At 39.8% G+C, this 17807-nt stretch overlaps 1 protein-coding gene across 2 annotated transcripts in view; it reads left to right on the forward strand.

The window, feature by feature from the left end:
* The window catches only part of Dmd (dystrophin), a 2013932-nt gene that overhangs the window by 1777482 nt on the left and 218643 nt on the right, over positions 1 to 17807 (forward strand). For both annotated transcript variants that reach the window (XM_013507710.1, XM_005410485.2), the window contains one exon: positions 15498 to 15576. In XM_013507710.1, the coding sequence (XP_013363164.1) occupies positions 15498 to 15576 (79 nt within the window). The remainder of the gene's footprint in view (positions 1 to 15497; positions 15577 to 17807) is intronic.

The raw sequence follows: 17807 nt of genomic DNA on the forward strand, positions 1-17807 counted from the left end.
CTCTGGAGGCTGAGGCGCGGGAATACCACTTGAGCCCTGAAGTTCAAGACCAGCCTGGGAAACATAATAAAACCCAGTCTTAAAACAAAATAAAACACCTAAAGCTTTCTGGACCTGACTCTCAGCGGCTCAAATCAGGTCATGTGCCCATCTAAGCTAACAGAATAGAATGCTCCAATTGATGAATTGATACTATAGGTGGTGTTCTCTGAGCAGAAAATGCTAAGACAGTTGTTAGAGAATAACTCCTATGAAGAAAAAGGAGATGAGGCAGGGTGTGGCAGTGGATCACAATACTGGTCTTACAGAGTTTATTCCAGCCTAGTGGGAAGGGCTAGACCAAAGACCGGCAGTCAGAGGTGTCCAGAATTGGGCACATTGAGGATAGTATCACTATAACTGGGGATTAACTTTCCACCTACGGGAGTCATAGAATGGGACTCAGATTTTATCACAAATGTCAGTGTCTATATGTATGAAATAGAAAGTGAAAACCAGTGGTTCTCAATCAAAGGCCGTTACATCCTCCAGTTGTGTCCCATCAGGGACATGGTGACTTCTGGAGACAGTTTTGTTTGGCGCAACTGGGGATGGGAAACTATGAGGATCTAAAAGGTAGAGATCAGGCATAGTGCTAGGCAGCTTTTAATGTACAAGATTCCACAGCAAAGAAACATTTGAGCCAAAGTATCCAATAGTCCCAAAGTTAGCATCTCTGCTCTATAGGTAAAGATACATATTGTGTATGTACTGTACTGAATGATAGCTATGAAAACCTTGTGTCTTTGATAAATGTTTTTGAGACAGGGTCTTGCTATGTAGTTCAGACTGGCTTGAGCCCTTGAACTCACTATGTAGCCCAGACTGGCAGCAGACTCCCTGCAATCCTCCTGCCTCAGCCTCCCAAGGGCTGGGAGGAGAAGCGTACACCACCATGCCCTGCTGATGAATTCTTACTAATGAGCTTCTGTTCTTATTTGCAACTATCAATGCATGTTATTTAAATTCCATCCAATTCATTCAGCTTTTGGGCAAAGAGATTAGACTGACTTAGTGAAATATCTGAAATCTGGATATTTGAATAATTCTGGACTTTAAAAGAAGTATTCATTCAAATTAATTTAAATGCTCTTAGAATGTAAAGGCCTCATGTTGAATGTAATCATTTTCTACTGCAAACATATATTATTAAAAATAAAAAAGACTTTGAAGTCCTTCAAGTCTTTACTTTGGTGTATAGATAAGGATCATCTATGTTTGGAATACAATCACCTCTGGGAAAGTGCTATCTCAAAAGTACTGAGCTAGTTTGCTTATGATGGTTAAATATCCCTGGGCTATAGATTTGTTTACTGTGACACTTCACTCTGTTATAGTCTTTCTTCATTGTGTGTTAGAAAGTTGAATGTCAGTGCTCAGACTGGAATATTAAACATTCAAAGTTAGAGTTGAATCAGTAAAAAGTTATTGCAGTGTGTCTTCATAGGTAAGAACATAGTTTTCTTTCTGGGACTTCTCCTACAAAATAACATAATGAAAGCAAACTTTTAGCACTATACATTTTGAACCATCTAATAGATATTTTAGCCTTCAGGGAATTTAGCTCCAGAACTGCTGCTAGGAAAATGAAAAGACTGGCTAATGCCTGAAGGGATAAAAAGATCAGCTAACCCAAAAAAAAAAAAGTTTTTTTCAACATGTGAAATGCGTGTTCAATCCTAGATCAAGGACGAGACATTCGAAGTTCTATGTATGAGGTTTAACATTACTTTGGAAAACTCTGGGAGAAAAGTCTGATATCAGTGAACTGAAATCATTTTCTAGTAGGAAGAGTAATGACATCAGCTCTTTGCTCACGCAAAATCCACTGTTTTTATCTAAACACAAAATCATTTAGTGCCTTTATATCTAACATCTATAGTCACGAAACCGTAACAATTCATTCATGATGCAGCAAAGAAAAGTCAAGAAAACAAACCATTCTAATCACTGTATTGTGAGAACTCTATAAAGAAGTGGGAGATAGCTAAAAGGAGAGAGAATGATAAATTGCTGCTTACTAAAATGAAGGGAAAAATCGACAGTATAAGTGATACTGTTTGAAATCTCAGGAATCTCTAATCCATTGAAATTGTGTCACCACCAGCATATAAAATACCTGTTCAAAAATGCTCCTCCAAGAGAAGACAGGAACTGAGAAGGTAGCCTTTTAGCAATGGAGAAAGGGATGAAAGGGAGAGAGTGGGAAGGGGGTAATGAGGATGAAAGCAATGAAAATACTGTGTGTTACATGCACATTCCAACATGCCAAAATGAATCTCAATCTGTATTACTCATATGCAGAAAGGAAAGAATATCGCTCAACAGGTATGAGATGCTAGGATGCTGATTCTCTGCTTCTGACCTAGGACGATGATGTTTTATGTCACCGCCTTCCTCAAGCCTCCCAGCATGCACCAGGGCCCACTTCTGTCTCACTTCTAGAAACACATATTGCTTTCACTGGTCAGTAAGAACCCAAGGCTCTTAGGGACAGGAAGTTCTCAGGTTCCATCTTTAACATCCCCTACAGGATAATCAAACAGGACAGTATATAGAACAACACTTGAAAATGCTGGAGGAATGATCCATTTAGGGTTTGTTTGTTTGATTGATTTTACAATACTGGAAATTGAACCCAGGGCCATCGCAATAAGCTGCATCACTACATTACCCAGCCTGGGCTCAAACTTGGCATCGCCACCCCCCGCTTGAGCAACTCATACTTGAGCCCACCTCTCATACTCTCCAGAGTTATTTAAATCCTGCTGAAAGATAGAAATCACTCAATTATCCCCAACTTGCCCAAAAAAGGCAAGTCGGATACAGAACTTCCAGTGAAGATGTGACTGCCAAACACCCACTCCCATTCTGCTCTGATACCCACCTTTTGATACAAATAAATAACAAGTTGGTGAAAGCTTTACATTCGCTCATTTTTTAAAGAAAAATATGCCATCACTGTGCAAGCTAGAGTGGGAATCTCACTAACCATCCAGAAGAATGATGTGAGGGGCTTTGAGAATTCATCGTCACCCTTCTCATAATTTTCCCATTGTTTTATCCAACCTTTATTCAACCACTAATGACTTACTGCTCTGGATTATTACATCAAATGGTGCCGCAGCAAACCAGTGGTACCACTGGGTGTTTGCACATCTCCTCACCTTGGATGGCAGCTTCCTTCACTCTTCTTTCTTTCCAATACGCTTTCATTTAACCCCTTGTACCTTGTCATACGCTCTCTTGTTGTTTTTTCTGGTAACTTAGCATTTCTTCACTTTGTCCACATTTCCATTCATCCTAAAGCTGTGTTATTTTCATAGGTTCAAAGCTCCAGGTGGAATATAAAAATGACAGTAGAAGATATCACTAAGGTAGAAAAAAATTACGTAGTGTGACATGATAAAAAGGAGTCTCATTTTTTAAATTTTTTTCACACCTGGAATGGTGGCACACTCCTGGAATCCCAGCACTCTGGGAAGCTGAGGCAGGATGGCAAGTTGGAGCCCAGCCAAGGCAACTTAGCGAGAACCTATCTTAAAATAAAAACTAATAGAGGGCCATATTCCAAGCCTTATATTCCGCTCTTCCTCTGTTTATATTCCATATCCAGGCCTTTATCAGTGCCCAGAAAGACTTACACACTCTGTTCTTGTCACTCAGAAGCATCTTCTAGTTTTGCCCATGAAAATTTGCCTGATTTTGAAGGCCCAGCTTCATTACCACCTTCAATAATTTGATCCTGATGCTGTGTAAAGCTGTTTATGGTCCTTTTAGCCCTCTTCAGTTACCAGGCTGTCTCCCGGGTGCAGGGAGGTGCTGTCTTTATAGCATTCCATTCTCTATAAAATGGTCACTATAGTCGTATTTTCCTTGTAAGGGTTTTCGTTCTTTGAAATGTTTAGTTGGATGCCTACTATGATACAGTCACTGACCCGATTTCTGGGGAAATGGCAATGAATGAAATAGGCCAAGCCCTGCCCTCAGCAGGTTTACCTTCTCATAGGAAAGGTTTAAGTGAACTATACCTATAAAGATCTTAAAACAGCACTTGGGACATATTTAAAGCTTTATACACATTTGCTATTTTGTTGTTGCTATTGTTGTTCTCTAGCATTTCCATTAATAGACAAGGAAACTAAGGTTCAAAGACTATAGTATAAGATGCTGAAGGTGAAATAACTGGGAAGAAATTCTAATTCAGGTATCCTTGACTCATAATATTGGTGGCCTTTCCACGACACTGGTGGCTCCAAAACCATTTGTGGATCTTTAAAGATTCTCAAACCTCAACCCCAAAAAGACTAAGTCAGAAACTCTAAACATGAGATAAAAATCTGTATCATGTGTAGTGTTCCTGGGTAGTTGCAATGCACAGTCAATTCGAACAATGGCTACATCACATTAAATCTTCCCCGTGCTATTCTATTACACTTATTTGCAAATATCAAATCCAAAAATTCAGTAAAGATAGGCTCCATGTTTTCTTACTTCTTTCTCCTTCCTCTCCTAGCAAAGTGCCTTATAAGCACACAATAAGTATTTGAGTAATTAATTGCTTAATTATTTAATTAAAGTTGCTCTTAAAATGCAAATACTCACAGCTGTGGTACTAGAAGCCTGCTATGAGCTATCATTGATCTTCCCAGGGATATTTATTAATCTGCTAAGAACCAGTAGTTGGGAAGGACGGCCTAGCCATCTGGAAATGGAACTGAGACAGCCCCCAAACCAAATAGTAGCCACATTATCACACAGCCTGGGGCCCTGAGCTCACCTCTTCTTCCCTGTACCTCAGCGACCCCCTTAGGTAACATGCAGAAAATATCTTGCTGAAAAAAGTCAAGAGACTGCCCCCCACCCCCCCATTGTTTCTTTTAACTTGGATTACGTCCCTCTTTTGGAAAACTAGGAAAATCTCCTTTTTAACAAAAGAAAAAAATCTTTATTCTTGTCATACCTTGAGCGTGAAGTTTACTGCTATGCATTAAGATTATAAAGCAAGATCCCCAAATGCAGTGGCTGATTATTCACAGTAGACGTACTAAGTCAAGAAGCTTATTTTTTCTCTTTTTGCTAAGACACAAAGCCTGGGGCTATATGCATTTTTATTACACTTTACTGTCTTAGTTTCACTTGAGGATTAAAAACAGAGTCAAGGTACAGTGCACGTATCCTGATGGATTTTAGGATTTCTTGCTTTACTGGAAGGAAGAATCTCATAAAGTATCTCAGATTATTGCTCTGGGAAGTATACCTACTTCTGTGATGACCTAGAAATTCAATCTTTTGTTTTTCCTATAAAAGACCACATTGTATTTTGGAATTGTTTTTTTCCCCTGTAGTTCTCTGTACTATGTAAAGCCACATAAAAAAATAGCTTTCGTTTAGATTTGAAGTGAAAGTATCTAAAATAGTTCAGGGAAGCCTTATGACTATTCATGGAGCTTACAAACAGCCTTGGGGGTGGAGGGAAGAAAGAAGGACAGAAGAACAAGGGAAAGGAGAAGACAGCTGGTTAGAGGAGAAAGAGTGGGCAGAGACCACGTAGACTTAATGCAAGTCCATGTTGGAACTCCAGTTTTGACAAATGTACACCAAGAAACAATACAAGTGCACTACTTCATCTTCTATCCTTTATTATGAGGCACTTGTTTATTTAACTTGTGCTCCATGAGCTGATATGCAAAACAGGAGGACTGGATGCTGTCACACTGGGAAGTACAGTAGATGAGATCTTCCGGTTTACTGATTTGTAAAGAATGGCCTGCTACTGGCTTGGCAGCTCTACATCAGTGAGAGAAAAGAAAGGCGCTTTTCAGTGGCCAGAGAGGAGAGCTGGGAACTGGAATCAAGTTCCTGGCAGACACATTTCTGATAGGCGGACCAATTGACTGTGAAGGGAGTCAAAGTCAGGAGCCTTTGGAAATGCTGCCAGCAAGCACGGTGTGGGATTTAAAGAGCGCTGATTTCCTTGGTTAAGGATTGTTGCATGCGTAGTTCAGCAGATTTACCTTGCAGCCTTCATTAAAAAGGTGACCAGTAGAGCAAATTGAAAATCTACAAGTGTTTCATTACCCAAAACATCAGGACTTTGCAATCAAGACAACAATGTGTAATTTCTGCAGCTTTTTCTTTTCTTCATTTATCTTCACAATTTCAACATGCTTCAGTCATTTTTTCAGCATGAATTTGCTAACTGCTCTAGATGCTCTCTTATTTTTTCAAAAGCTACCAGTTCTATTTTATCCCACTGATAATTATTTCAAATTGCCTCTTCTGGTCCTTGGGAACACTCCTGTGTTCTAATACCAGGAGGCATAATTATGTAATTACCATGTGAACATTATGCTACTTATGGCCCAAAACACTCCTAGAAAGGAATGGTCCAATGGCCTCAGAAAATTTCTCTGAGAATGATATCTGCCAAATTTGGAATAAATAGAGCCTAAAAATAAACAGCTAACACTGAAATGTAGATGATTTAATGTAGTGGCATTGCAAGGTGAGAGGCACTTGACTTTAGTTCCTGTTACAAATCATGAGATACATCAGGGAAGCTTGTAAAAGGGAACCTATTTTTTACAATAAAAATCTGCATCAAGTTACATCATCTCAGCAGAGTAATTCAACTTTTATCTCTGCGACCAACAAAAAAAGAAGATGAAGAAGCAGAAGAAAGGCTTCCTATGATCTCTTCCCTCCCCACCACAATTTTCATAACAATCTGGAGATGTAACTAAAACTAAAGATTTTGACAAATGAGGCAGGATAGGAGGTTGATTGCTGCTTTTCTAAATTAAAATTAATGATACCCTTAAGGTACTTGAGTCTATGAAGTCAACTTAATGTTGATATAACCTGACTCCATTATCACAGAATGAGGCAATCGCAAGAGCATGAAAAGCAACAAACACATCTGCAAAGTGCATTTTAGAAATTGGTGAGGTTAAAGCTTCAAGCCTAAACAACGGACAAAGGATTTGCTGTTTGTCCTCTTTAGCTTTATAGTTGATGGAAGAGCTTGTGAGAATTCGGGGGCACGTTTCTGGGCAGTGTTGGACTGGCTCCAGGCTAGGATGCCTGTTCGAATCATGCCTCCCCATCTGTCCTGCAGGATGCCCAGCAGCTTTGCTGGAGGCACTGTGTGACCACAGAAGAGCCTGTGTGCTTTTCTGGTGGGTTGCAGAGGACATAGGGGACAGAGGATAAGAAAAGGAATCAGGGCAGGTAGTGTAGCTCAGCACACAAGACAGCTGAACTTGATACCCAGTACTGCAAAAAAAGGAAGGGGCGGGGGAGGGAGAAGAAGAGGGGGAAAGTGGGAAGGGGGAGGAAAAGGAGAAGAGAAGAGAGAGGGGCGGAGAGGGAGGGAAGGGCAGGATAGAGAAGGGGAGGGAAGAGGAGGAAAAGGAAAGGTGCAGAGGTCAAGAAAGAAGACAACACAGAAAGATCAAAGGGAGCCAGGCACTGTGGTATGCTCCTGTAATCATAGTACTCTGGAGGTTCAGGCAAAAAGATCATGAAGTTCAAGGCCAACTTGGGCTACATAGTGAGTTTAAGGCCAGCCTAAACTACGTGGCAAGACCCTGTCAACAAGGAAAAAAAAAAAAAAGAAAGAAGGAAAGGTAAAACAGAAGGAGAAATAAGGATATGAGAAAGGAACATTTAAAATGTGGGTTATGGGCATCATAAGATAGCACTTGTAGTTCCAACTCAGGGGAGGCTGAGGCAAGAGGATCTTTTGAGCCCAGGAGTTTGAGGCCAGGCTCGGCCACACAGCAAGATGAGAGAGTGAGAGCAAGGCAGAAAGTGAATCTGAATGTGATGGACTCAGATGGCACACATGAGTGTCCATGCCAAGAATCAGCTAATAATTCTGCTCCTGTTGAGTGGGTACTGCATTAGCACCGCTCTCTTTCCTGGGATGTATCCTGATGTCAAATGCAAGGACCACTGTTTAACTCCCAAGTGTCCTAATGTCAAGAAAACATGTAAATAAATTCGAGGAAGAAAGGATCCAGCCAATCTTTGCAGTCCACATGCTCAGGTGGTTTTGCCACAATCTGAGCCAAACCTATCATAAACCATCCTTCTGAACCTTGTAGCAGCCCATGTCTTCCTCAGTTGCAGCTCAAAGAAATCTGAATTCAAAGAATAATGGATTTGAGCTAAAAAGGATTGTAATGAGCTAAAAGGATTTTAGCTGAAACTGTCATAAGTGTCAGTAGAGTTTCCAGAATTATGTTTGGGCACATATTTACAAGTGCTGCATGTGAAGATTTGGAAGTAAGAGTGGATTATAAAGGCCTTCCTCCAGCACAGATATACTTACACAGAAAACTCTTCACACAGCAAAGTTGCAGGACAAAAACTCAGGAGGAGACTACAGAGTCATCTGTGTGGGTGTGTGTATTTTATCCCCTAGTACCGATGCATAAGAAGAGTTTTTGCTTTTTGGTTTGTTGTTGTTGTTGTTGTTTTATGTTTAATGGGCTCATTAGTGTAGTCATGGATTCTGGTTCTTGCATTGCCATGAGTATTTATCAAGGCTCTAGACAAATTGAGAGCCAGAAAATTAAAAGGAACTGCCTAGCTACATGCTTTCTCGAGACTAGAGAGTAAATGCCATTCCTGTATATGGTGTCCTTAAAAACACTTGAACACTAGGAAGATGTCACAGTGGCCGGCAGTGTATCTCCTCCTCAGGAGGTATCCTTGCCTGTCCTGAACCTCTAGTGAAGACAAAGCTTCAAAGTAATGAGCAGGCCAAAGGAAAAGGTAGAAGCACTCCAGAGTTGGAAACAAAGTTAAGGAACCAACGTTTACACTTAGATAAATTTATTTGAAATCATGCTTAAGAGTCAAAATGTGGTTCTCTGTCCTTTTCCTCTCTTTTATGTCTTGCTTTAGTTAAAGCAGGTTTGAAGACATAAATGAAATAAAGAGATCCTTCAATATATACAGAAGAATGGATTGAGCTTTGGAAAACAGTCACAGCTGGGAAAAAAGAATATGTCACCATTAATTTAGTGGGATAACTTGGTGCTCATTCATTATTCCTAAGCTACAGTTTCAAATCTACCAAATTCCTAGTTAGCACAGTAGTCAATAGGTTATAGGAATTCAAGCAATTATTTATTTCATGCAGTTATCAAATTTTATTTAGCATCTACTATGTGCTAGGAATTATGTTAAATTATGAACAAGACAGATAAAGAACTTGTGTCCTAGTAATTATCCAAGAGGTGAGAGCTCTGTCCACAATACATTTTCTACAGAACCCATCTGAAATGGGAAAATAAAGAAGAATATATAGCAATCATAGTTCTCAGATGTAGCTGTTTTAAAATTAGAATAAACATACAGTAGAGATTTGGGGTTGTTTTATAGATTATTGCTTTAAATTTTAATCTAGTGTAGTAGATAAAATAAACCGAAATGTTTTCATCTTTTTTTTTTTTTACTTTGATTACCAAAATCAGAAGGAAGCAAAAGAAGGGAAAGAAAAGATTTCCCAGAAACTTGTGTGAGGAATCTTGACAAAGAAATTATTTGCTTAAAATGCAATTTTTATGGCGCAGTTCTACATACAAACTGTACATTAATGCACTCAACTAACATGATTTAAGCACCTGTTTATAAGCCAGGTCCTGTGCTGGTCACTGAAGATAACGTAAGGAAAGAAAAATGTGTCCCTGTCCTCACAGAGCATATAAAAAGCCCTTTTGTTCTCCTGCCATGCCTTTACCCAAGACTTGCTGAAAACTAGATCATGAGTACTCACGAGCCAGATGGCAGTTTTCTTTCCATCTGGGATAGTTCTAAAGAATAGACCCTCGTGTATCAATAGATAAGGTTTCTTCTAGTTCTGAGCTTTCGTGATCTATGATCTAATAGTGGAAACAGGATGTGTGCTTCCAAAAAGATGGTATACTTGTATAACTTTTTATAAAGAGGAAACATGGGGATAGACTACTAATTTAAAGGAAACTGGGTCCCTCCCATCTCCGTGAATGATTGCATTTAAACATCAACTTCTTTTTGACTCATCTTCCAAAGCCCCCTTACACTCTTTAGTCTCCCTCCCTTTTCCTCGTTCTAGTGACTGACACAAATTGTTCACGTCTAACTCCACATGACATCCCCAGGTGAAGGTATCGCCATTAGCTCACATTTATCAGTTTCCGAATGAATTCACACATGCGTAAGAAGTTTCTTTCCTACTTGACATATTCCTACTCTTCCATCTCTGAAATCTAAGAGTTTCTTTACTTCTCAAGAAGTTAAACTACCACACCAAATTGGAAAATGCTTCTTTTTTCCCCACATAACCTTCTAATGTGTACCATCTTCTACACTGCAGACCATACAGTCTGACTTTCAATGCCTACCACCCAAGTCTAGTCAGTTGTGATAGCCTCTCACTGACCCCAGCTTTAGGGTCCCTTTTGCATTTGTTGTATGACATAACAAAACGTCCTACAAGCCAAGCTTCCTTGTCTTACTCTCTTTTCACTGAGACACTAGCCACTTAAAGGAAGAAAGGTTTCTTTTGGTTCACAGTCAGTGGATGCCTCTCAGTAAGGAATGGCACAGCAGAGAGGCATGACGGAGGAAAAGCGGCGCACGCTGTGGTGGCCAGGAAGGACACCTGCAGTAGGGAACCGAGGAGGGAGACATGCCTTCCCCTGCTGACCTTTCCCTTCTAGCCAGCCCCCTCCTTCCTACAGAAGGAGCTGAACTCACCAGTGACGATTCCATTGCTGAGTACAGCGCCCCCATGAGCCTGTCTCTTCCCACAAGCCCCTCCTGTGAGTGCATAAGGCCTCTGGGAAACATTCTTTTTTGGGGGGGAGGGGGTATCAGGAATCGAACTCAGGACCTTGCACTTGCCAGGAAGGCGCTTGTGCCGCTGAGCCATCTTCCCGGCAACACTCTTCATCTAAATCATAACATTCTCTAAAATAGTGAGTTATAGAAATCCCCAGTTGTTCCCTTGGCCTTATAGGGTATATCTTAACCCTAAGAGTTTGGAAAGCCTTGTTTTATATGATCCACTTCCAAGGGGCCTTCCCAGCTGTACCCCATTGTCCTTCTCGCACTGATGTTGTGCAGCAGCACGCCTTCCTGGACTTGTCATTTCCCTCACCTTCCATCCTTTATGCCCCCAAAGAGGGGACTCTGTAGCATTTCTTCTTCTGCACATCCTTTCAGTAATAGCAAATACTTAGAAAGTGAATAAGAAATTAATAGAGTAAGAAACTAACTGTGCCAGAATGCAAACTACTTTGCTTTTGCTTTCTGGCTTGTGTATACTGCTTTACGTTGGTTAAAAACACAACCATTTAAAAAGGTGCAATGGATGGAGGCTATTGTTTCAAAAGTTCAACTTTGATATCTCTGCGTAATAGCTCACCGAAGCTACAGCTTGAGAGGACGCTGGCTGCCTTCAAATCTTCTCTCTTGCAATTATTTCTTTAGTCATTTGTGCATTCAATTCACACAGTACCTTTCTCCAATGATAATTAGTAAAATGAAATGTGTTATGTTTAGTTCTTCAGTTATTTTAAGACTGTTTCCTGAATATTTCATTTCATTGCATGTTGCATTTTTAATTTCAGTCTCTCACACATGTTGGTAAGTTTGAGTCATAGCGATGGAAATTCTCTCTGATCTCAGTTCCAATTCTTGAACATATTGGATATACACTGGGAACTACCACTGGAGTTCTCCTTATATAAGAAGGAAGCAAACTTTAGAGGTTAAGAGCCTATGGTAGAATCAGATTCGACTTCCACATGGTTGCTATGAAGTTGCTCACAGTATCACCAGAGGACATGGACTGTGGTCCAGTGTTGTTTCTTCATGCTCTACCTGTTTCTCTTGGAATTTGTAGATCAGGTGGTCAAAAAGATTTCTGATCAGTTTGCATTACTATATAGTCTTTTTATCTCCTCCTCCTATCCCCAAATGTTCATATTCACCTCTTAATTTGTTCACAAAATGACCCAATCTAAGTTTAGAAACAACTACATATTCAAGCCATTCATTTGCTTGTGTTCTTCCATACGTGGCCTCTATAATCTTAGGTGCCATGTTCTTCACACCAGCAACTGGCTTTCCATTAGGTTATCAAATATATTGACAAATAAAATTTCATAGATACATATATACCTGATTTGTTCTGCATTCAACCAATTGATTAAAAATTAAAAACCCAAATACTGGGCTGGGGATTTAGATCAGCGGCACAGCGCCTGCCTGGCAAGCGCAAGGTTGTGAGTTTGATTTCTGGTACCGGAAACAAAACAAAACAAAACAAAAAAACCCAAATGCTTATTAAACAATTATAAAATATTTTCTCAACTTTAATATCTCAGATATCAATCAAGACCAAGAGCCAGAGCCAGGTATGATGTTGTTTATGCATAATCCTACCTACTTGGGAGGCTGAGACAGGTGGATCATGACTTTCAGGCCACCATGCACAATTTAGCAAGACCCTGTCTCAAAATTTTAAAAAGTAAAAATAGCTACTTCACTTTAAGCAAATTTTTCTCTTGAACATCTCAACCCTCAGTTTCCATATCGATGAAATGAAGGGCAATATTAAGTCCTATCTCAGAAAGTTTGTGAAAGTTAAGTGTCATGCATACTGTGCATAATAAGTATTAGCATCTATGTATTGTATGTGGTACCCTGCACATTATAATGTATTCTTGACCATTTATTAACCACAGAGGCAACAATAACAGTAGCTGCTAACATTTATTGAGCAATAACTATGATAAAAACTAGGCTAAACATATAAATATGTATATGATTTTATTTAATCTCCACAAAACTATGAAGTAGACCATATCTTTGTCCACACATTATTGATAAGTAAAGATTAGAATTATTTATCCAGGGACAATGTATCAGGCAGTGTTCTCTATAGAAACAGAACCCCTTCTACTAGAGATGCAGGAGAAGGTAATTGCTTTTGCAGTTTTGGAGGCAACATACTTCCTTGATCTGATGCCAGCGAGCTGGAGACCCAGAAAATCTAGTGACAGCAAATCAAGGGAGTATGTTGCCAAGCCAGTTGATAGTAAATCTTAGTCCAAGGTTAGGAGGACTCCATTGTCCCAGCTTGAGCAAGCAGTCAGAGCAAAAAAGATAACTCTTTGTTTTGTTCATGCATTCAAATGATTAGATCATGCCCACCCACGTTGTGGAGAGGGGTCTACTGAATCTACAGATCTCAATGCTAATCTTGTTTTTAAAAAAAAAATCACAGACGTACCCACAAATAATGTTTATTCGGGGCACCCCATGGCACAGTCAATTTGATACATAGAATCAATCACCAGTCAGTATCACTGAATATTCTTGTTTGTCACATACCTTTTTCTCTCTGTCTCTGTCTCTTTGACCATTTGTTTTGACAACCAGTTGCTAAACAAATATTTGCTACCACTTGCTATGTGTGGGATTCAGTGCATCCAGGGGGTATGGGAAGAAGCAAGGAATGGTCACTGACCCCAAGGAATTTATAATTTTTCTCAAAAGACTGTCATGGCCATATAATTGCAAGGTATGCTGTAATCCAGGGGCTTCTGATATAAAATTTGTGCTGTGAGAATGCTGAGGAAAAATTCATTCTAATCTGGGAGATGGGCAAGTAAGCACAGAAACACAGCCTTGAGCTGGGACAGCAGAGAGGTAAGAACATTCTAGAGAGAAGGGCAATATTAAGTCCTATCTCTGAGTTACTGTGAAAGAACAAATCCCACCAGGGTGGCTTTTTCACTTTTCTCATCACTTAGCGACAATACTCAACATCCACAAATTAAAAGGGAAGAGGTTGATATTGGTTCACATTTGTCAAAGGATGTAGTCCACACCTGGCCGGCTACAAGGCAGGCAAGGCATGATAGAAGGGCCTGGAGGAAGAAGGCTACTGATGCCATTGCAGCCAGGAAACAGCAAAAAGAAGCCCTGGAGAGGAAGATGCCCTTCCAGGTCATGCCCCAGCGACCCTCTCCTCCAACCAGGCCATGCCTCCTAGCAGCATGTCAGCTATAGAACCCCCATGATCCAGTTACCTTACAGAAGTCCCACCTCCCAACACACAATGCTTTCAGGGGGGACAATCTTGGTGCAAACCGTAACAAATAGTATATGGGATGGAGCATCACTGACAGCCAGGTAGTTTAATGGGCTTGATTGGTCAAGTTTGGCTGGAAGTGCAAGATCATAAGGCTGGGCTGCAAGTTTGACTGTTCCTCAAGCTTTTATGTGCATAAAAGGGAAGCAAATCCTACCATTTTTGGTATGTCACTACTTATCTAAATATTTTGTCCAAGCAAAGATGAGCAAAATTAGGAAGAGAGCATGAAAAAGGATTTCTGTACATCTACATGAAGTACTAATTGATAGTGGAAGGTCAGATTTGGCTTTTAACCGGATTACCTGGGCAACTTTTCTGGTGACATTAAGATCTCTTTGCTTCCTGTAAATTCTCCAACCCACAGGAACTAAACTCCCTAAGTTCTGATGGCTTTGGGCAAGCTCTGAGCAACTCTAAAGGGTAGCATGGACTCTCCACAAGCAAACCAAGATCCAGAATTATAGAGCTACGATGCCCGGGGCCAACACTAATATTGGGTTAGCAAAATGCTAGGTGACAAAACATACCATTTCACCCATAAAATTCTTCCCTTCTTTCCCCACCCAAAATGGAACTCACTAGGCTTATGGGACACTGCGTAAATATACATTACAGAAAAATCTAATAAGAAAAAGAAAATAATAACAATTTTTTACTGTTGCTGCCAGAGGCATGTGTCTCAGTAATTTCCATGTATGTGGAAAACAAAAATCTGAAAATTTCTTTTATCTCACTACCCATTCTATGTCACCCCAATATAAACCTTTGCCTTACTTCTTTGACATTTAATTGTTTATCAACCAACATTTATTATCAATAATTTTAACTTGATGATTCATTAATTATGGGCTGGTATTTAAAAATTTAGTCAGAAACAATAGACTAAGACTAAAGGACAAAATACATGCCATTTCTGATACCCTTTAGCCACCTAACACAGTACCAAGTGGCAACAACCCTTACTGTTTGTGAAGGAATTATACTGTGTGCGCTTTTTGATGGTACTAATGGAGGCAGTAGTGTATTCATGGCTGCTGAGGAGTTGAATGTAAAAACGATCATTTGAACATTGTCCAGAGGGGAAATTCTTTGGGTTTGGCCTTCGTTTGATAGAAATGGGTCTTGGAACTCATCTCCAGTAAGGGCAGGATTAAAACAAAGGTAAGGGATTGATTAATTAATTCCTTGAGTGTTCTCAGCCTTAGAGACCCAAACCGCTTACCAAGAAGGTACATTGTTTTCATTGTTCTTTGTTGCATAGGATGAGAAAACATCATTCTTTTCCTTTTCCTCCCAGGTGGCTGTTGAGGACCGAGTCAGGCAGCTGCATGAAGCCCATAGGGACTTCGGCCCAGCTTCCCAGCATTTCCTTTCCAGTAAGTCGTTCTCAACTTTCATTGCTTAACCTTTTCATTGCACCTTGGTTGCTAAGAATTAAGAGTTGAATTACAGTCATCTCTGCCAGATGCAGTGGAGGCATAAATCATCCTGAAATACAACTTGGTGGATGAACTCAGAAAGTAAGGGAGAAGAAGGCCAATTAGATCATTTTGTCCAGTCTTTAGCTGCTGCACACTTTTGCCTGCAGTGTATTCCGAAGTGCTAACTTCATCAGTAATTTTGTGTCTTTACTGCTGCCTACATCATTTCATTTCCTAAACGTGATAATTATATAATTTTGATATGATCACTCAACATATGTTAGAGTGAATCTATGATTCCTTATAAATAATCCTTATAAAGGATATAAATTCCTTATAAAGGTTTATATTTATTAAACCCTGGTAACTCCAAGTCAGAACCTTGGCCTATGGTGTTTCCTGTCCCTGACTTTTCTTGTCCCTCTTTTATCCTGGACTACATATTTGATAAGTAATACAAGGAGAGATAGCTTTATTTAAATGACAGTTTAAGTATTGGAACACCCTATTAATATAACAATGCATATTGAGTTGGTTAGCATCTTTCTCTGTCTAATGTTCTCAATTTATACCACTCTTTCTTTGGTTATAAAAGTATACGTGTTGTGCCAGGCATGGTGGCGCAAGCCTGTAATCCCAGCACTTGAGAGGCTGAGGCAGGAGGATGGTTGCGAGTTCAAGACCAGCCTGGGCTACAAAGTGAGCTCAAGTCCAGCCTGAACTGCATAGTGAGACCCTGTCTCAAAAAGACCAAAAAAAAAAAAAAGTATACGTGTTGAGTTTGGGGATATTTAAAAAGCTACCATTTACTTCTACTGTGTAGCACTGACATTACCTAGCATTACCTTCAGGTCATATATGAAGCTGCGGGTTTAAGCATCATTGTAAAACAATTAATTTGTACCTGGCAGTGTTACAAATATTAACTAACTGAGTCCAAATTCAACAATGCCATGAAGTGAGCTCCATTATGATACTTTTTTTTGAGACAGCGTGTCACTGTGTAGTTCAGGTTGGCCTTAAACTCAGTCACTTTGCAGTCCAGGCTAGCCTTGAACTTGCAGCAATCGTCCTACCTTAGCCTCCCAAGTGCTGGGATTACAGGCATGTGCCACCACACCTAACATTATACCCATTTCAATAATGAAGAAATCAAGGCATACATTTACATAGGTAGTGGAAGGTAAAGCCAGGATTCCAACACAAGAAGTTGGCTCCAAATTCTGTATTTAACTACTACATTGCACTTGTACTTAATTTACATATTTTGTAGAGAAGAAATAATTACATATGGTCTTTCCTCTGCTGTATTCTTTTATTGCTGCTTTCTGGTCCTTTTTGTTCCTTTCCATTCCGCATGGGGTAATAGAAAGATGCACACTCACAAATATTGTAAAGTGTTTGAGCAGACACTTTCACATGTGTCTCTGGTTAGTCACTGTCTTTTAGAACAGGGATTCCTAGGAGACATTGGTCTGTGTCTGTGTTATCTTTCAGTAATGGATTAAGCATGAAGTTGTCATATTTTCTTGACTGGTCCCACCTTATTTTCTGTGTATGGCCTAGTTACCTGGACAACATCACACATCCTTGAAAGTTGCCAAGAAGAACAGGATAAGTTAAAGGAATATTATCTCAGTGAGTGAGTGGGATTGGGGCTTTTAGGAATGGTTCTAGAAAAAACATTATAAAAGCTGCAGATTTTGTCTTCTGTATCTTTTAAAGTCCCTGGTCTACTTAACTTGCCTTGGTGATAGCCATTCTATTTGACTTAATTGAGATTAAATGTGATAACATACTCCTAAGTGACTCATAAACCATAAATAAAAATATTACTATTACGAATATTAGTTCCTCCTCCGACACTATGTATATTCATTCATACTTAGTCTCTCTGTCTCCATCCCCCATGAATTCCCGTGTCATCTTCATTAAATCCTATTCCCAGAAAATGATATGTTATACTCATTTAACCCAGGTGACAGGTAAAGTTTAATGTGTACTTCTCTGGGGTTATTTGCATTTTAATAGGGTAAAAATCCATAAGCCTGAGGAATGGCTCTCTGGTGGTAGAACGTCAGCCGCAAGCTCTGAGCTATGAGCAAAGAACATTGAGAGGCCAGGTGGAGCTGCCTCACCCCTTTCAAACCATGTCACATCAATGCCCACTGCCCGAAAGGTCACAC

The sequence above is a fragment of the Chinchilla lanigera genome, unplaced genomic scaffold (assembly GCF_000276665.1).
Source record: "Chinchilla lanigera isolate Chin_1 unplaced genomic scaffold, ChiLan1.0 scaffold00134, whole genome shotgun sequence".
In the NCBI taxonomy this organism is placed as follows: domain Eukaryota; kingdom Metazoa; phylum Chordata; class Mammalia; order Rodentia; family Chinchillidae; genus Chinchilla; species Chinchilla lanigera.